Here is a 19464-nt window from a genome sequence, read left to right on the forward strand (position 1 = left end):
GGCCTTCCGAACCTCGACTCCACCCCATCTGCGATTCAGAATCATTGATCCTGAATCAAAATTCAACAGTCATGATCAGTCTGTTGGCCCAATGGCAAGTGTCACAACACTAATCAAGATTTGGACGAGCTGGTCTCCACTCCACCAAAATTCTCTCCCGCAGACTCCACCTCATCAACATACTTAGATTCTGAGTTTTCATGCGTTTTTCAACAATCAGTAGGTCTGCTGGCCCAATGGCAAGGCGTCTGACTACGAATCAGGAGATTACAGGTTCGACCCCTGTGCAGATCAAATCAACAAAGGACTCATCAAGTTCATCTTTTGTTCTTTTGTCTCTTTTGTTCAGCGTGCATTCACAGGCTAAAATGGACCTCTGAGGGTGCTATAGTTTTTGCGCTTCTGGGTTTCCGGGGGGGGGGGGAGGACGCGAGAGGCTTTCTGAAAAGTTGATCTTGGAGCAGAACGGCAGGATTCAAGAAATTTGGTTCTCATGCAAGACTTCGACATTTATTTTGGCAACAGAGTCGGAGAAATCTCAGTGTCTTGTTCTCCCGATCGACCAAGGTCAGTCCAGAGTAGCGATCCACAGGTTCTGCGCGTCAACAGGTCTAAGGAACGATACGTACTCGGGCACATGTTTTGCGTACTTCTCCCAGTAGGATGAAACAGACAAATAGTTCTGCAAGAGCAGCCCTTGATATTGATCAATGAAGTTATCCACCATGGCTTGGGTACCGAGATTGTACCATCCAGCTAGAAATTCGCGTCACGCGATCAATTTGCAGGTCTGATAGACACGGATGGACTCGTTCAAAGCTTGCATATCGACCAGCTCTAGGCGTAGAAAGGGAGGGACCTTGCGGTATTCTATGGCGAATAAGGTGATGTGGGATGTAGAACTTGTTTGTTTTCGAAACATTGAAATTTGTATATGCGCAGACAAGTGGGATAGGGGATAGCATAACGATCTGTTCATGAAGACGTTTCAAAGATGCAAGAAAAGCCGAGAAACGATAATAATAGGTTATAATATTTACGAGATATTGGATGCTAAGGCGTGCATACTATCTGATAAACAGTACTCACCATCTATTGCGCCAACCTACCTTTTATTTTCCCGCTCGAACTTATTTGAGTGATGTGGCTTCGACAATCTTCTGAGTCCAGACGAGAAGAAATGCTTCAAAAAGATCGGCTTGCTGCAATTGCTCACGTTCAGTAGGCGATAATCGAGTTGCGGTAGACTGCACCATGAGCCTGGCCCCATGATCAAGGTAGTTGCTCCAAATCCTCTGGAAAAGCGCTTGAGGCTGCATCCCGATATCTACCTCCAGGACGCTCTTGTCAGTGCATGTGCATCCAGGCCCAAATGGCAGGATGGCCATCCTGTCACGGTGGTTGTTCAAGAAGGTGCCCATATTTCTGGCGAAAATGTCAGAGTATTGGAATTGCCCTTCAATAACAAACCACAACTGGGCCTTGTCGGCGCCAGAGACGTAGCTGAGCAGCATCGAGCCGTTCTTCTGCAGGTACTTCTGGCCCCGGGCGCCCGAGTAATCCAGGAACACACCTTGACACAGGTGCGGTAGAATTCTGAGGACTTCATCCATTGTTGTTCCGTAATAGTTAGCTACGAAACTCCGCAAGACGCTCCAAGAGCAGTGTCCGCAGACATGCTGGTTCTCATATAGAGCCTGTGCAATATATACAAGGGGCATGTAAACAGGAGGGAGGTTGGTGGTATTCATCTCGTCTTTTTACTCTCTTAAATTTCTCGTCTCTGACCTGGATGTTCAACGAACGTTTGACTTCGAGAGGCTGGAAATGCAGATTATATCATTGAAGGTGTCGTATCAGTTGCCAATTTGAATACAATGCTATTATACTTTGACGGGGCAATATGTGTGGGAGGACGGTGTGTTAAATACAACTAGTGGGGGACAAGTTCTTGGTTTTGGTCCATTGACCCACGCAGCAAAGAAACCTGCCTCAAAGGCATTACATGACTTCTGAAGGGTCGCGAAACACTTGTCAAAGCCTTTATGTCAAAAGCAATGAACCATGCACAAGCCGACAGCCTGCATAAGTGTTAACAAACCTACTGTATCTCCCCATAGCTTCAGAACTACAAAAACTCTATGCATTTTGAAAGGTCTTTGTGAGCATGTACCTATCACAACTGGTATCACTTTCGCTGCTGCGCAAGCAAATTCTGCTGTGTTAGGCTGAAAAGACGAATCCGCTTCATTTCAGAAATCAAGTCTATCTCTGCTTATAGTTGATGATCTCGTCCCCAGATGTGGTATCTAAATATATATGGGAATCTCCATCTTTTTCTTCTAGCGCCTTCATATATGTGTCCATCGCCCTGTCTCGCCCGTGAGAGACTGGGTTCGTAAAAATTAAGGAAACAAAAAATAAGTCAATCAAGCAACAGCAGTGCCGTTCTCTAGAGACTCCTCAGGCCAGACGTTGTAGCCAAAAGTGTCCTTCATGTTCACAAAGCGCGTGTGCCGTCCCTTGGCCACGCTGTTCACAGCCTCAAAGTCGTCATTGGACAGCTCTGGGACATGAAAGTTGCTCTCGATGCGGCTCGGCGTGGAGCTCTTGGGCAGGACGGCGTAGCCCCTCCGCAGGCCCCATGCCAGTAGCACCTGGGCGAGGGTGTGGCCGCTGCGATCGGCCACCTCGTTCAGTGTCTTGTTTGTGCGCACCTTCTCGCCGGTATTGGGCACCTGGTCCTGAGAGCCGAGGGGCGAGTAGGCCTCGGGCAGGACGCCGTTCTCCAAACAGAACTTGACCAGCTCCTCGTTGGGGAGGAAAGGGTGGATTTCGATCTGATTGACGGTGGGCTTGATCTTGGCATAGGAGAAGAGCTTCTTCAGGCCATCGATGGTCCAGTTGGAGACACCGATGGCGCGGGCCTTGCCGGACTGGTTGATCTCCTCCATGGCGCGCCATGTCGGCTCAGGGTTCTCAGTGAGCTCCTTGTTGATCACATACTTGCCGTCGGCGCCGAGTTTTGGCTGGTAGTCCTCGGTCCTCTCCGAGGCGATGGGCCAGTGGACGAGGAACAGGTCGACGTAATCGAGGCCGAGCTTGCGCAGTGACTCCTCCAACGACCACTTCACGTCTTCGGGCTGGTGCAGGTGGTTCCAGACCTTGGTGCAGATGAAGAGGTCCTCGCGCTTCAGTTTACCCGGATTCTCCTTGATGTAGTCCCGGATGGCATCGCCGACCTCGTCCTCATTCTGGTAGAAGGCGGCGCAGTCCAGGTGCCGGTAGCCAACCTCGAGAGCTTTCTGGACGGCCCTGTAGCTCTCACCCTTGGCGCCCTCGCTAGCAAAGGTGCCGAAGCCAAGGCCGGGCATCTTGACGCCATTGTTGAGAGTGAACGTGTGCTGAGCCATATTCGTGGTGTTGCTGTAATTTTGTGGTTTATACTCCTTCAGATAAGGAAAGATAATGCTACATGATGTCAGTTAGTACTCTTCTGAGAGTCTTTAGAGGATAGAGGAAGATAAGGTGAGTGCCAACTTACTGGAAGTTGTGTCTTAAAAATGCCTCGATGAGTAGTGTGTAGGATAAGGACGTATGTGTTGTTGTCTATATGAAAGTCGGTCAAAGTATTGTGTCAACTCTCAAGTATGACGGCGTTGACAGGACGAGCAAATATCAAGACTACGTAGTATGTATACTATAATCAGGGTTTGACTCGACAGGACTGTGAGTATTCGTACTGTGGTGATCAAGGAGAGGGCGTCAGCATTTTAGAGTTAGGGCCTCCCTTGGAAAACCCTTCGGCGAGCGACCGATTGATTATTCATCAAGGGAGAGCGCGTCTTTTCTCTCTCTTTCTTTTCGTTGGCCTTTTTCCCTTCAATGTTCTTTCTTGGGCATTGCATCATCTTGGCCCCAACGACAGCCGCATTATTTCCTTGGCTTGTCGCCACAGTGTCATAGTTTGCTTTGTCGTACGGTGAAAAAAAAAGTTAATTTTTCTTTTCTCTTCTTTTCCTCTTTTTCTGGGATCATCGCCACGACTTATTCATCGCTCCAACTCTGTTTGACATGACTTGAATAAGTCAAGGGTGCCAATATTGTCCCAGTCAAACAGTACCTTTTAGGTGACAGCCGATCCCACCAGAAGGAGGTGACAGCGGGTCCTGTTTACGGAACAGGCGGTTTCACTAGAGAAATCAAGGTCGAATCAGACGTCAGGCATGTGAAAAAGGGTCCCTGGGGTTTTCAGGTGACGCAAGGGTCACCAGTACAAAGACTGTAGATTAGGTTTTTAGTTATTCTGGTACACGACTTTATGCGCGCAAGGCCAGCATTCTGACAAGTCTCTCTTGAGCAAGGCCGACAGAGGATCACCAGGCAGGCGGTGCCCCGATCTTCAAGTCACCGTTGCCGCCTGGATCTTACCGAACAGAGATTTTATCCGAGGCCCGGTTTTGTGACATCACCCGGCCCGCTGAGGATCCGCAAACATGCCGCCAGGCGGAGACCATTATATGGTCCTGTACCTAGAAAACACGGCCCTTTTCCGGTGGATGGCTTCCCTGAAGATTATGCAGCGTATCAGGGTCTTTGCTGTCCCTTCCGAAGGGGTTTAGCCAGGGGATAGGGAAGATTTTGGAACAAATGGAAAAGAAGGAGAGGAGGGGGTAAAATCGAAGGGAGGGAGAGAGACAGAGAGAGAAAAACCTAACAAAAAAACTTACTACGTAGTAAACGCTGGCTATAACGAACGAGGTTGGCTCGGGGAAGGCCGACTTCAGTTAGCAGCCCCAAGCACTGATGAGCCGCCACCTATGAACGCTGACAGTTTCTGCGGCTCTGCGCCCATGCCTGCATTCGTCCAACGTCTAGCCCCTAATTTTTTACTTTTCACCGCAAAAAAACCTTATCGTACGAAGCTGCGGATCTGGCTGACGCGAGTGCTCACACACCATTCACCATCTGGTCCATTATCTTGCTCCATATTCTGCCCTATACAGCACACAGTACAACTCACAGCCGCAGCCTTTGTTTCATGCAGAGACACAGTCTGCCGTGTGCCGTCTCCCCCCGCCCACCTCTATCCTCACACTCAGTGCTTGTGGGCACTGTCAAGACTGTCTCCATGTCTCCTCTCGTTCCCTCCTACGGCTCCCTGTTCGCGTGAATTTGTCGCGATAATTGTGGCGCGATGACGTTCCCAGGCGAGTCAGGGTCCCATCGCTGTGCCGACTTGTCCAAGAACAGCTCCATTATAGATTACGGATAAGCGTCAAGGTTCCCGTTCCATACCTTGGAAGGCTGACGCCAGGTATTGACGACATGCTTTCTTTGTCGTTCTCTGACGTCTCAACGCCGGCGCATCTCGCGGCGGGAATGTAGACAGTACACTTGGCACGGAATACCTTGGCCAAGTACGTACTAACTTACCATGCACTGTAAAATGTACATGGCAGGATGATGGATGGATCATCATGTCTTTCGTCCCGTTTCGACGTGAACCAGGATGCTGCCGTCCTCTAGCTCACCGCGTGGCCTCAAGTAACAAGGCCCTGGGTTGAGGATGGGTTGAGCGATAGGGGGAAAGCTCCAGCTCGAACGAAGGAGAGAAAAGAAGAAGAAAAAATACAATCCCGTAGTCATCCGAGGTGGAAAGGAGATTTGACCTCTGGGACGGCAGGTATTTAAACGTTTGAAGAGCCCACGCTCCCGCTGACAGAAGAAGGACAACTCTTGTCGTTACTTGATGATATACCCTCTTTCAGCTCTGTGGTGTTTTAGCATATAAGTCCACAACGAACACGACAAACACATTCCCATACATAACTACTCCAACTTTATTTTGATACCCCCTCCACCACATCCTTTCCTCCCTTCAACGTCTTTCAAGATGGTTGCTTTTGAGGACTCCGACATTGCCGTCGAGACCAACGGTCACCAGAATGGTTCAGCCAAGACGGAAGCAGGCATTCCAGTCCCAGGCGAGCACGGCGAGGGCGCCATCGAGGTGCCCGCCACCCGGTCCTCTGTGTCCGAGGCAGCCAAGTACATGCACAATCTGAGCGTGTCGCCGTCCATGAAGGACAGACGGGGGTCGCGCAATTCTTTTGGCGCTTCGCTGCCTATCCCAAGAAGAGCCTCGAGACAGTCTCGCCTGTCGTCCGTCCACTACCCTGATGCGCGGGAGTCTGGGACGGGTCGGCCGACCAGGCCTGGCATGCCAGCCATCCAGCCCACTCGTGCTCTGCTGGCATCTCAGGTGCAGACCATCGAGACGGAGAAGGTGAAGAAGGCCAAGAACATGGCTTTTGCCTTCGATATTGATGGTGTGCTTGTTCACGGTGATCGTCTGATTCCCGAGGGTCGCAAGGCCCTGGAGATTCTGAATGGCGAGAACGAGCTCGGCATCAAGATTCCTCACATCTTGTAAGTTTCACACCGCACTGTTCACATACCAACCCACTGCCTACGGCATACAAGACGAAAATCTCTCCTTGGGGCTTTAGAACTCTATGCTAACATTTTTGTTTTCCTTCAACAAGCCTCACAAACGGCTCCGGTAAGCCTGAACAGGCACGCTGCGAGCAGCTGTCCAAGATTCTCGGCCAGCCCGTCCACGTGGACCAATTCATCCAGTCGCACACGCCCATGTCGGCGCTGTCCGAGTACTACAACACTGTCCTGGTGGTCGGTGGCGAGGGCTACAAGTGCCGCGACGTCGCAGAGCAGTACGGCTTCAAGGACATCGTGGTGCCCAACGACATCATCGCATGGGACCCAACCATCGCCCCCTACCGGGTCTTCACCGACGCGGAGCGCGCCACCTCTCGCCCTCGTGACTTCTCCAAGGTCAACATCGAGGCGATCCTCGTCTTCAGCGACAGCCGCGACTACGCGACCGACATGCAGATCATTGTCGACCTGCTGCGGTCCGAGAACGGGCGGTTCCACACGCTGGCCAAGGACCCCGTGTCGCAGCGCATCCCCATCTACTTCAGCCAGGGCGACATGCTGTGCCCTACGGAGCACCCATACCCGCGCATGTCGCAGGGTGCATTCCGCATCGGTCTCGAGGCCATGTACCGCTCGCTGACGGGTGTGGACCTGGAGCGTGTGGTCTACGGCAAGCCCGAGATGGCCACGTACAAGTACGCCGACGAGGTCATGGCCAGCTGGATGGAGGAGCTGCACGGCGAGGAGAGGCTGCCCGAGAACATCTACATGGTCGGTGACAACCCTGCCTCGGACATCATCGGCGGCAACATGTACGGCTGGAACACATGTCTGGTGCGTACCGGTGTGTTTCAGGGCGGCGATAATGATGAGAACAACCCAGCCAACTTTGGCGTGTTCCCGAACGTCCTCGAGGCGGTCAAGACGGCGCTGCGGAAGCAGCTGGGCGACGATTTCAAGATGCATTTTGACGAGAGCATGAACCCTCTGCACGCCGAGGGCAACCACGCCATTGAGGTGTAGGAATCTATTTGTTTACGAGGTGCTTGCAGGTCAAAGAGCTTGAGCTGCGACTGCCTTGAGGCGTTGGGATGGTGGTTTATTTTCTGGGTACTGGGTTTATATTAGACTTTTTTCTTTCATCCTTTCCACATCTGCCTTGCGCACGAAAGAATAAAGACCTTCACGACGGGGGACTCAAAGAGTCTCATCACAATGCATGTATCGACTTTGTCAAACACAGACAAAACATTTCTTCTGCCACACCATGTGAAGTCGCTCAATAAACTCGCCCATTCTGTCGGTGCCTTTCCGGTGCGGTGGTCAGCAATGCTCCACCAGCCTGCATGCACGATCAAAGCTATTCCGGTTAGATCGGCTGTCTCTCTCTCAAAAAAAAAAAACGAGGCACATCACTTTGTCACCGCCAGCATCTAGGACTTGGGTGTACTGCTGATCGATCACCACTCTTGTCCATGCGCAGAGGCCTTCTTCCACTTTTAAAAATACACTGAGACCCACCTGGTTGCAGCGGATAAAGCGACTTCCTCCGGACATGGCCCGTACTGTTCCGAAGGCTCCATAAAATAAATTGGCGGTGATCATCGGCAGCCATTGAATGCATAAGATGCAATGGATTTATGATCATCAATGCACGGTACTTACCGATTACTTATTAAGTACTAACCGCCATAAGTACGAAATACTTGGTACCCAACCTATGATAACAATTTGAAAGAAAAAGAAGAAAAAAACAATTATCGGCGGTAATGGGCTGGGATACTTGATTCGGGGGTCCGCAGTATGGTGTGTGAGATATCTTTCCGAGACAAAAAAAAAAAAAAAAAAAAAAAAAAAAAAAAAGTCAGCCTAGTCGATGTACACAGTATTGTCAGCCCTGGCTAAGAACCAGACTTTTGCGGCCAACATCGTTACCGCGTATGAATCACAAAGCCTCTTCAGTCTTCCTTCGTCGCCATGCCAGTCCAGACCCCATGGGCCGCTCGCCACATCTGGGAGCATCTGACCAGAATCATGTGCCATGAGGGTGTCAAGCGAAAGTAATTCCAGAGATAGTCTTTCAGAGATTCGAGACACGTAGGAAAGGAGTGGCACATGAACTACAACCCTTGACAGCCACTGTCCGAACCCTTCCACAGGATGTCTCCTCGTGAAGATTCTTGTAGAACGCACATATTCCAGCCTGCGCTGGGGACGGCCATGACCATACTACTTTGGAACAGTCACAAAAAATATACTCAATAGGTATCGTGGTATCATATTAATCTATCTCAAATCCCCATCTCTATTCTCTTTCTAGAATCTATCCCTCTAGAAACGTCCCATCTGGGCTGGCGCACCCAGATCATACTTGGTCCCCCGCAGGGCCCCCTCAGGTCCTCTGCTGAGGTCAATCTGGTCCAGAGGCGTCATGCCGACTGGCCTGCCAGCCCTCGCGCCGTACAGCCTGAATCCAAGCCAGGCGATGGCGAAAACAGGAATCGTGATGTAGCTGGCGAAAAAGTCCGCCACGCTGAAGCTGCCCAGGAACGCCTGGAACCCGTTGAAGAACAGGATGATGATGAACATGAAAATGCAGATATAGGCCATCAGGGGCTGGCAGTATCCACGGAGAGGGAGGTTTTTGCGGTCAACGCCCTGGGCGTCCAGGGCACCCTTGAAGCGGACATAGCACATGCAGATGCACGTCCAGGCGATGAGTGAGCTGAGGGCCGAGAGGTTGGACAGCCAGGTGAAAGCCTGGTCGGAACCGTTGGATACGGACAGGAAGGCCAGGCAGCCGAAGCAGAAGGCGACGATGACGCCCATGTAAGGAGTTCCGACGCGGCTGGTCTTGAGGAAGGCGGACGGCATGGAGCGCTGACGGGCGAGGGCCATCATGGTGCGAGAGAGACCGTAGGCGTTCTCGTTGCCAGACGACAGGGCCGAGGTCATGACGATGGCGTTGATGACCGAGGGGAGCACCTTGACACCCGTCTGCTGGCAGATGACGACGAAGGGGGACGAGGCGGCGGTGCTGCCACCGGCGGCGACGGCCGACAGCAGCTCGGGGGAGTGCTGGCTGACGTTGACGCCGATGATGATGACGGCTGTGACGTACAGACCGACAATGCGGTAAAAGACCGTCTTGGTGGCCGTCTTCATGGTTTTGCGGGGGTTGTGCGCCTCACCGGCGATGATACCGATCGACTCGACACCGCCATAGGCGAAAGCGGCCTGGGTGAGGACCTTCCAGAAGCCCAGGAAGCGGGCGAGGCTGACAGGGGAAAGGTCGCCAAAGGTGTCGTTGAAGGGCTCGGTGCGCCAGTACTTGCCACCAGTGTACACTATTCATCGTCCTCATTGTCAGTACCTGGCTGCTGTGGAGCAAAAACATGTTCCCACAAAAGGAAGGAGGAGAGAGGAAGGAAACCTACCTCCATTGACACCACCAGTGTTGGCAACGATGCCGAAAATAATCAGCCCTACCAGCAGGGCGATCTTGAGACAGGCAAAGAAAAACTCGATCTCTCCGTAGTATTTCACTCCAAGGAAGTTGGTCAGAATACACACCACCAAGAAGACGGCAATGTATGCGGCAAGCTGTGTAACAAAAGTCAGCACATGAACCCCTCTCAAGATCTCCTTTACTTCTCCAGGCCAGCAAGTAGAGTTCTTACATGACTAGATGTCTCGTCCCAAAATCCTATCATGAGACCAATAGCTGTGATTTCCGTGGGAACAGTGAAACCCGTCAGGAGGACGTAGTTGATACCCATGGCGAATCCCATCTCTGGTGAAATATACTTGTTGCCCATCTCGATGAAACCGCCGATATTAGGAGCGAAGACGGTCCTATTATCAAACAAAAATTGTTAGAAAAGCCTCTCACAAGTGCATGGTTTGAGTAAAGGGGAAAAAGAAAAGGTCGTTTGTAATAGTCAACTTACATCTCACCCAGGCAGTACATCATCATACCAACCAGACAGCCAACAATGGTATAACCCAAGAAGAAGCCCACAGGGCCTCCATTGGCCAGCGCAGCACCCGAACCCAAGAACAGACCGGTGCCGATTGTACCAGCAATGGCAATCATAGAAACATGGCGGGCCTTGAGGTCACGCTTGGTGCCAAACTCGCCGATATGTGTGTCCTCAAGGTTGTCTAGGGCAGCAGGGTCCTCATAGATACGGGCCACCCGCGTCGACTCAACAGGGTGCAGGTCCTCGGCAGTCGTCTTCTCCTTCTTGGCGCTGTCGTCGCCCGACGAGTTGGACGTAGAGCGGGTAATACCAAACATGGTGACTATGGACGGGGTTTGTCCCTTGTCTTCCTTTGTGATTGTTTTGGTACACGCAGTATTGAACCCACTTCTTGGCTGCAGCCAGAGAAACACACGGATGTAAATGAAGAAGGTTGGGTGAGGGGAGAGTGCGAAAGGGCGCGCTTGACGATGCAGCCAAAAAGAGCAACACGATCAATATATAGCTACATCAATATAAGTCAGGCAATGCATTCATAGCGTATTTTTGCTTCTTTCCTTATCTCACTTACAACAACACGAAGGGTAAAAAAATAAGCCTTCGGCTTTACTCTTGACTTTGCCCCTATCTCGACCATTAGTCGGGGAAGGGGGTGGTAATTTGTGTCTGCGCTGGGACTGCCCATGTCCGCCGCGCGGGTCGATCTTCGTTTGGGTCCAGTGGCTTTTTTGGCCCGATGAAGAAACCACCGCCTCTTACGATGCCTTGGCAACCTAGCAGCTAGCCCGCCCCCTCTCCCGCGTCAGGGTTGTCGATTTTGTACACACAACACCATTAGTCGTTAGTTGAATACAGTGGGCAGTCCGTGGCCTGACCAACGAACCGCGCTGGCTTCTTTTTGCTGCTGCTGCTATTGCTGCTCGCCTTCAAAGTGGGTAGATTAGTGGTCCAGATTGCTGTTATCTTTTGTCTGACCCGCTGAGCCACCTCTCTGGATCCAAATCGTGGGGTACTCTGGGGGAGGCCTGGAACCCATAGTTCTAGATCCCTGAGTCGTGGCCAGAGCTGTGTGGCTAAGACCAATCAATTAGCAAGTGTGTACTCTAAATCCGGCCCATTCTGGACTCGAGGGTATGTGTGTGCGTGGGTGTTCGATAGTAGCCTTGTGAGAAAAACTGTGAGACAAGGCTGACAATAGATGTAGTGTGGTGTGCAACTTCTTTTACTCGTTTTTGGCCCCGTGAAAACTCATCCATGAGCATAATATGACCCATGTCTCTCAATCTAAATCAAAAGTTGTTGGGAGGGGGTATGAAGCTGATTCTTTTTCATTGCCTCTCTGCCTTACCTTTGCGCCCTGAGTCGTGTACTGTCAGAGAAACCACAAATATCATTGGCATCCTCGGCCAAATGTAGTATAGCTGCAGGGATCCGAGACAATTTATGTGGATCGTGACAAGAGCCTCTTACCACATCCATTTACTTAAAGAACTTGTTTGTGCGCGCGGACCCTTTGGCCTGGGACAGATCTAAAATTCTCTCCTCTTTCAGGGTGGTCGCGTGCCCATTGGATTGGATGTTCATTGCAGAAAGGGCAATATGTCTTTCGTAAGCCTCTCTCTGGAGGGCATCATTCGTTGATTGTCTCGCCAAAACATCGTTCCACCCTGCAAGGCTGGCCAGTAATTATTCAATTTTTTTACTTTTGCTTTTGCTTTTGTTCATCCAATCCTTAGTATGCAAGATTGTCCAGCAACGACCCTCGGAATAGGTTCCATCCGATCTACCATAGTATACAAAGACGCGTCACCTGTTTGCTCAGAGCGTGCATACCATGGTTCATGGTTCGTATGAAGTAGGTAAGCTGAGGTCTTTAGGCGCGGAAAAGGAACATTATTCGGCGCAGAACGGGAGGGGAAAAACACCAAGAAAACCCCCTTACGGGTAGGGCCGCGAAACCTTAACAGCGCCAACACGGCGCGGACTACTAAGTGTAGGCTTGACTATAGAAGGGTCAGCGGAGACACCGAGGCGAGGGGTCGAAAAATCAAGCTTGGGTTGTACTAAGCGATGCGGCCAAGCCACCAGTGGCCAGCTATCTTTACTTTGCAGATCGGGTCCAGCCGTCGAATGTGAGAAGAGAATCAAGGTTCGTTGCTATGTAAGTCGAGACTCGATATTGAAATAAAGAGAACATCCAATTCATAAGAGAGAATTCGAAGGATCAAAAGTGTCCCAGCAAGGAAGGTATTTGCGAACCCCCAAACAGGTGTAAGGTTTTTCAGGGATGCGCTCAGGGTTAGGGGTTTGATTTGTTACCCAGAAATATCTGGTGGGCTTTGGAAAGAGCAATCAACATGGCTTTCAGGGCTTACGAGAGGGGGTTTTCAGGGCCAGCTTGCATTGATTAGAGGAGAAACTTTTCGTCAAGCAACAACAACAACAGTGATTCATCTCCGGCTGGATCAAGTAGTCATCCTGTATCCAAGCCCAGAAGTGTTCATCATCAGCTTCCAGGGTCGTTTCATTGTCCCAAATGAAATTCGACGACGCAATCGCAATCGAAACATCACAACGAGAGACATGGACGATCACGACGCAACCGTGGCCAAGGTTGCAGCACGGGTCAAAGAGTTCCACAAGGACAGGAAGCCCTTCAGGAACTACCACGGCTCGAGCCTGAGCACGAGACCTTCTGGACGGAACCGAGACAACATCGTCGACACGCGCGCCCTGAACCACGTCCTCAGCGTCGACCCAGCCGCGCAGACCGCATGGGTCGAGCCCAATGTCCCCATGGATGCCCTCGTCGCTGCCACGATGCAACATGGCCTCATCCCCAAGGTGGTCATGGAATTCCCAGGCATCACAGTGGGCGGCGGGTTTTCCGGCAGTGCCGGTGAGAGCAGCTCGTTCCGCTTTGGTTTGTTTGAGGCCACCATCGATGAGATCGAGATCATCTTGCCGACTGGTCATGTGACGAGGGCATCAAAACACGACAACGACAAGCGTGATCTCTTCTGGGGTGCGGCATCTGCGTTTGGTACGCTCGGCATAGTAACGCTGCTCCGGGTGCAGCTCATGGAGGCCAAGAGATATGTCCAGCTAACGTACCACGTCACGAAGGGGTCCTTTGATAGGACCCTCGTGAGGCTGCGTGAGGAGATGGACAGACAAGACAATGACTATGTAGATGCCATCATGTTTACCAAGAGCTCGACTGTGACTTGCTCTGGCCGTCTTGTGGAGGATCTCCCAACGGGCGAACAGCTCAGGCGCTTCACACGGCGGAAGGATCCTTGGTTCTACCTGCGGGTGGAGCAAGTCCACGCAAGGCTGCAGCAGACAAGGTCGTCATCGCCCGAGGGGGACGAGGACCAAGAGGAAAAGACAATGGTCGACTACATTCCTCTTGTCGATTACCTGTTCCGCTACGACCGGGGCGGCTTCTGGACAGGCCGTCAGGCCTTCACCTACTTCAAGGTGCCCTTCAACCGCGTCACCCGCTACTTGCTGGACCCCTTCATGTACACACGCATCATCAACACGGCACAGGCCAAGACGGACTTTGCCTACCACTACATGGTCCAAGACTGCGGCATACCCTTTGACAGATGCCAAGAGTTCAAGACCTACCTCGACGACAATGTCGGCATCTACCCCATCTGGTTGTGTCCATTGCGCGTGCGCCGGAATTCGCCCGATTCCTGCCACGGGATCCACGCTGCCATGGGCCGTCCAGACTACCCGGACCTGCTAAACTTTGGTGTCTGGGGGCTCAGCTCGTGGGATGGGGCTGAGGCCCTCCGCAAGAACCAGGCACTTGAGGCCATAATCCGGAGGCTGGGCGGATGGAAGACGCTCTATGCGCACGCATATTACACCGAGGAGGAGTTCTGGAAGGTGTATGACTGGGAGGCATACCACTCTGTGCGCGAGAAGTATGGTGCTGACTATCTGCCGACTGTGTATGACAAAGTGCGTGTCAAGACGACCGTTGTTCCTCAGACTGACGCAGTGGGAGCGGCGGCAGCGGGAAAATCGACATCACCAAGAACCAGAAAACGGAAAACCCAAAAAATCAAATCCATATGGCCCTTTCGGGGACTTATAGGAGTCTACTATGTCTTGAAGAGGGAAGATGTCTTGTTGACAGCCAAGTCTCCTTCCCAGGAAGCCGGCTGAGGAGTGTTTCCCTTTGTGTCAAGCCGAATTACGGTAGAGACCACAAGCTTCCACCTCGCGAGCCCACAGACCCCAGGGCCGCATCGCAGACCACTTCAACATACCCGTGGCAGCCTTAGCCTCGTCTTGGCTCAGGTACTGCAGACCACCACCAGCAGCAGCAGTAGCAGTCACCCGTGCTTGATGTTGGCTGTGTGCCGTCTGCAATGCCAAGGCGGTGCTCTGAATGCTGGCATTCTTCATGGTGTAGATGGCCCTGGAAACGACCTCTTCTATACCGCCACCGATGACCGTCAGGCCGTGGCCCCTCATCAGTGCCACCACGCCGCCCTCGTCGAAGCACTTGGCCAGGGGCGCCCCTAGGTGTGCGCTCCGCACCAGCAGGTCGGGCGTGTCCCCTTCGCCTTCCCTGACAAATTGGGCAATGTCATACACCTCAGGACAGCCCTTGGACCCCAGGCCCAGAAACCCGGCCATGTGGTAGCACGGCCGCAGAGGGACCCCTGAGATGGTGTAGGGAATTACGCTCTCAGCATGGCTGTGGATCACGGCCTGGACGTTTCTATGCCGCTTGTATACTTCGGAGTGAATGTGCCTTTCGGAGTAGCCCTTCGTCGACGAGGGGTCCAGCGGTTCGGCGTTGTCGACGTAGTAGATGATCAGGTCGTCCGGGGACGAGATGGTGCCGGGCGCGATGTACTTGGACATGATGAACATGTGCTGGTCAAAAGGGTGCCGGACCGAGAGGTGACCATAAGCGTCGAGAACCCCGTGGTAATGCAAGATGTGGCAACCCGTGATAAATTTGCGGTAGAGGTTCTGGAGGGCGACCTCGTGGTGGTCGTCATCGCCGCCTTCCATGATTTTCAAGTCTCTCTTTCTCTCCTCTCACATGCAATTTCTTTTCTTTTCTTCCGGGTGAACAAGGATGCTTTCCAACTCCCTACCTTTTCCAAGTGGAGTAGTATTGGTATCTCACGCAAGAGAAATAGAGACAGAGAGGAAGGGTAATGAACGACGTCAACCTGCATCAGCACATCGGCAAGTTGAATGCCGAGAGGTGGAGACTCTGCGCGGGGTTCAAAGAGTCGAAGAAGTCGTCCTTGGAGAGTGACATGAACCGGATTCATGGGCCCTTTGTTTTCCGATCTTCTTCAAGCGCAGCGGTTCGGCCCGTGTCTAATGCACTGCATTCTAGAGGTGAGGCGAGGTGAGATCCCTTCGCAGCCAAACTCTGGCTGAGCTGCCAACTAACAATCATGGGTGGTGTATGTATACATGTTTATAAATTAATTATGTTCACCGTCACTCGTCCTCAGAAGTCCTATTACTCAATTGGCGGTTGGCGGACCCCACAGACCACACACAAGTTCTTCTCATCAACGTCAGGACATACAACAACAAGGATTATCGTGGCACCCGGAATTTTCAAACAGGTCATGATAACAGCCCTGACGATATCTCTCAATCCAACAGGCGCAAGGTTGCTTGTTTCATCCTTCTGTTGCCGCGTACATTTGCCTGCGTGCTCAATGCGTCGAACCCCAGTGCACGTCTCGACAGCAGCCTCTGCCGACGCCTTGATGACCCACAGGATCCGATCTCGCGTCCGAGGACAGAAGTTGCGCTTGCGTGCGCCATCCCACCAGAGCACGAAGCCCTTGTAGAATGTCATATCACTCGTACAGCCGCCCTCGGAGGCCGTGATCGAGTTGCCAACGCACGCACGTTCGCATACTCGTCGTGCCTGCGACAGAAGCTCATGGCACCTTGGGCTTGGAGAGTGGCCACGCCCCCGATGAGGTCCGAGATTGTGATGATCATGTCAGTGCATATAATGTAAGAATTCAATGGAGTATGCTGCACCATGGAACTCTGGGCCCGGACAAGGAGAGCTTGAAGAGGGCTTGTGAGTGAGGATCGACTGGGGGGGCGGGGTGTATACGGGGTACTTGCCGCTGGAGGAGAAATTTACGGAGAGGGAGGCGGACGCCGTGCCATCGAGTATTATGAGAACCCCGTTCGACTTCATGACTTGGCGGCAGATCCAAAAGGGGGAGGCGGAGGCTCGGTCGAGGGGAATGGAGGGGGAGGAGGAAGGTTGTTGCCGTGGCGCTGCTGACTGGCAAGAAGCGACCGTATACAGAGCCAGTTCAAGACAGGCAAGATTCATCACTGACCAAAGTTTCATTCGTCCCAAGTGTGAGTGAGAAGAACGACGGTTTTCTCCTCTTTTGTTAGTTGGGTAACGGGAGGTTCGCGGTGGGTGATTCTGACTGGTGTGGTGGAATAAGATTCGTTCCAGTGAAGTAAGTCAAGGCCTTGAAGAAGAATATAATCCTTCGCCCTAAACTATATTCTACAGAATGAGTAGGAAGGAAACAAACTAAACGAGAACCCCGTGTTGGCTGGCTAAAGTGGAGCAGAAAAGATCGAAATAGCATACAATACATGTATGTCCTTGCTGTTCAAGCTGTTGGGACACGGTGTTGCGCGAGAGCATCCTAGCGGTTCCACCGCAGCGAATACGATATTTATCTGGTTACACAACAGTCCATCTCGCCCCGTTTATGTCATGATTACGCTGCATGGTCTGAGAACAACCTCGCCCTGAGCAAAGTCCTTAAGTCTACTGCACGCTGGGAGGTTTGTCACAGGAGCTAGCATCAGCCGAGGGCACCACAGCCAAACGGACTGCATTATGTAGGCTCCAAGTGGATTGTAAAGGCAAGTCCTTAGGTATTAGTCGGACTGCCTGGTGGTCAGAGGAGGTCCAGGCCTAAGCATTGATATAGTGCAGCCCTCGTGTTATATGTATCCTGAGTCTGTCTGCAACAAAAAAAAAAGTTGAAATCTGCTCAAGGATTGTAGAGGATAGAATGAATGGATGAGAGCGAAATGATGTATGGTCATTGATTATAGCATCATGTTGTTCGAGTGTAATGGCACCAGGTGAGCTCCACTAAGTAGAGCCGCCGCGTCTTCTGGGGAGGAAATTCAATGTGCAATTGAACGCCAAACCTGCTCTCAAGTCCATCTGTGTATGCAGAATTGCGTTACAGAAAAAAATCAAAAATCAACCTCCGCTATGCAATTTTATTTGTGACCATTGACCTGCTTCACCACACCGGGTGCAGCCACCATGCTGAACTGCCCGCCCGTTCCACACCACGAGAGCTTGACGCCCTCCAACGACTTGGCCTTCACCTCCTCGGCGACCTCGACATCATCGTCCTTGCCGTTGCCGAGCTGCAACTGCGACCCGAATCCCGACGCAAAAGCCTTGCCATCTCTGTTAACAAAGATGGTATGGCCAGTGGAGCAGGCGATGTAAGCCGCCTTGCCAAGGTTAGGCACGGCGGTGGGCTCCAGCAAGATCCGGGGCTTCTCATACTCGTCCTTGCGGACCACCTTGGGGTTATCGATCTGCTCCTGCGACAGCTTTAGCCCGAGATGCCCTCCATCGATCCGGCCCCAGACGAGATAGCGCCCGTCTTTGGTCACGGCGGCGGAGTGGTGCGCACCAGCAGCCATCTGCTCGATGCCTTGCTTGGACAGGGGCTTGATCTGCATCGGATACGGCAGCTCGGCGCTGTCGGCGCCAGCGTTGCTTGCGTAGCCGGCCTGGCCAAAGTTGTTCATGCCCCAAGCAAAGACGCGGTCCTTGTTGTCCACGGCCAGCGAGTGGTACGGGCCGGCGGCAACGCTCTTGACGCCATAGCGGCTCATGTCGGCAACACCAGGATAGTAATTGTCCTTGAAGTCCTGCGCAGCATGGACGCGACGGCCGACCTGGGTCTTCTCGTTCACGCCCCACGTCCATATGCGGCCCGAGTGGTCAAGGGCGACAGCATGATTTGCGCCACAGACAATAGACTTGATGTTCTGGAGGCCAGGTATCAACATGGGCTTTTCCCGTTTCTTGATCGTCTCGCCGTTGTAGTAGAGGAAGCATTGCTTGGCCTCGCTGTCCTATTTCGCGCGCGCAAAGTCGCGTCAGCTTTGTTTTTCCTAATCATTCTGGGAAAAGAGGGGGGGTGGGGGCGTTCATAGAACCGCGACCAACAGCAGAGAATGTGCAAGGGGAATAACTTACTGTAAACGTTCCCCAACCGTACACGAGACCGGTGTCGGTGACAGCGAAACTGCAGCTATCACCGGCGGCGACGCAGGTGAACTTTGTGCCTGCTGGGAAGGACTCCTGGGGAATGTGCGTGGGAGTGGACTCGACCGGGTTGAGCGCCTCGTCATCCGAGTCTTCAGAGCCAGACCCATCACCGCCATCGTCCAGGTCGCGGAGTCCACCGTCCCAGGAACAGTCTCTGCCCAGGGCGCCGAGATCATTCCCGCCCCATGTCACGATCTTGCTGTCCTCCGTCAGGGCGATGGTATGCATGCCACCACAGTCGAGCTGCACAACGCGGTAGCTGTCGGCCTCTCTCGTGTCCAGCTTGGGGATGACGGTGGCGCGCTTGGCGGCTTTCTTGTTGGGACCTAAGCCAAGCTCACCAGCCATATCGCCGGTGCCAAACACGTACACGGTGAGCACATCGGTAGGAGCCGCATTGATGACGGGTAGGGAGGAGGTGTCGGGCGGCGAGGTCTGGAAGCTCTCGAGGCCGGACTCGGGCACCAACGAGACCGCCTTCGCCTTGGTCTTTGTCGCAGTCGCAGCGGCGCGCTTGGGGACGGGCTTGGACGCCTTTGCAGTCTTGTTGGGTTTCTTGGCGGCATCATCAATGTCCTCGATGGCCTCGTCGAGTTTCTTGATGTCGAAATTGGCTGCCTTGGCCCGTTTCGCAGGGGCAGTCTTGGTGTCTTCGACCTCGACATCATC

General features: G+C 52.6%; 8 protein-coding genes and 1 non-coding gene across 9 annotated transcripts; 3 read left to right on the forward strand and 6 right to left on the reverse strand.

The window, feature by feature from the left end:
* The first annotated feature begins 222 nt into the window (after window positions 1–222).
* M406DRAFT_t31 lies at window positions 223–294 on the forward strand. Its single transcript has one exon. It is a non-coding gene; the product is annotated as a tRNA-Arg (tRNA).
* A 274-nt stretch (window positions 295–568) lies between these two features.
* M406DRAFT_327059 (uncharacterized protein) lies at window positions 569–1613 on the reverse strand (the record flags this gene model as incomplete). Its single annotated transcript, XM_040920165.1, has 3 exons — window positions 569–756; window positions 1090–1092; window positions 1217–1613. 3 exons carry the CDS (start codon window positions 1611–1613, stop codon window positions 569–571), a joined length of 588 nt encoding a protein of 195 aa, XP_040779593.1.
* Window positions 1614–2225: 612 nt separating this feature from the next.
* On the reverse strand, window positions 2226–3604 carry M406DRAFT_286567 (Aldo/keto reductase). The gene is made up of 2 exons (XM_040918684.1): window positions 3545–3604; window positions 2226–3471 (listed from the first exon to the last, which is right to left on the reverse strand). The coding sequence occupies exon 2, from the start codon at window positions 3411–3413 to the stop codon at window positions 2430–2432; it is 984 nt and encodes a 327-aa protein (XP_040779594.1). The 5' UTR covers window positions 3414–3471; window positions 3545–3604; the 3' UTR covers window positions 2226–2429.
* A 2157-nt stretch (window positions 3605–5761) lies between these two features.
* Window positions 5762–7694, forward strand: M406DRAFT_81875 (uncharacterized protein). The gene is made up of 2 exons (XM_040926022.1): window positions 5762–6432; window positions 6549–7694. The coding sequence occupies exons 1-2, from the start codon at window positions 5897–5899 to the stop codon at window positions 7480–7482; spliced, it is 1470 nt and encodes a 489-aa protein (XP_040779595.1). The 5' UTR covers window positions 5762–5896; the 3' UTR covers window positions 7483–7694.
* Window positions 7695–8718: 1024 nt separating this feature from the next.
* On the reverse strand, window positions 8719–10573 carry M406DRAFT_273076 (uncharacterized protein). Its single transcript, XM_040918170.1, has 4 exons — window positions 10410–10573; window positions 10140–10314; window positions 9897–10062; window positions 8719–9806 (listed from the first exon to the last, which is right to left on the reverse strand). Exons 1-4 carry the CDS (start codon window positions 10553–10555, stop codon window positions 8791–8793), a joined length of 1503 nt encoding a protein of 500 aa, XP_040779596.1. The 5' UTR covers window positions 10556–10573; the 3' UTR covers window positions 8719–8790.
* Window positions 10574–12842: 2269 nt separating this feature from the next.
* On the forward strand, window positions 12843–14627 carry M406DRAFT_286575 (FAD-binding domain-containing protein; the record flags this gene model as incomplete). The annotated part of the gene is made up of 1 exon (XM_040918685.1): window positions 12843–14627. Exon 1 carries the CDS (start codon window positions 13026–13028, stop codon window positions 14625–14627), a length of 1602 nt encoding a protein of 533 aa, XP_040779597.1. The 5' UTR covers window positions 12843–13025.
* Window positions 14628–15048: 421 nt separating this feature from the next.
* Window positions 15049–15672, reverse strand: M406DRAFT_320930 (uncharacterized protein; the record flags this gene model as incomplete). The annotated part of the gene is made up of 1 exon (XM_040919455.1): window positions 15049–15672. A coding segment is annotated over exon 1 (425 nt), but the record flags the coding sequence as incomplete, so codon positions are not given.
* A 282-nt stretch (window positions 15673–15954) lies between these two features.
* Window positions 15955–16302, reverse strand: M406DRAFT_337034 (uncharacterized protein; the record flags this gene model as incomplete). Its single annotated transcript, XM_040921207.1, has 1 exon — window positions 15955–16302. The coding sequence occupies one exon, from the start codon at window positions 16300–16302 to the stop codon at window positions 15955–15957; it is 348 nt and encodes a 115-aa protein (XP_040779599.1).
* A 1214-nt stretch (window positions 16303–17516) lies between these two features.
* On the reverse strand, window positions 17517–18356 carry M406DRAFT_320932 (RCC1/BLIP-II; the record flags this gene model as incomplete). The annotated part of the gene is made up of 1 exon (XM_040919456.1): window positions 17517–18356. The coding sequence occupies one exon, from the start codon at window positions 18354–18356 to the stop codon at window positions 17724–17726; it is 633 nt and encodes a 210-aa protein (XP_040779600.1). The 3' UTR covers window positions 17517–17723.
* Window positions 18357–19464: the final 1108 nt, after the last annotated feature.

Source organism: Cryphonectria parasitica (assembly GCF_011745365.1).
Source record: "Cryphonectria parasitica EP155 unplaced genomic scaffold M406scaffold_2, whole genome shotgun sequence".
NCBI lineage: Eukaryota > Fungi > Ascomycota > Sordariomycetes > Diaporthales > Cryphonectriaceae > Cryphonectria > Cryphonectria parasitica.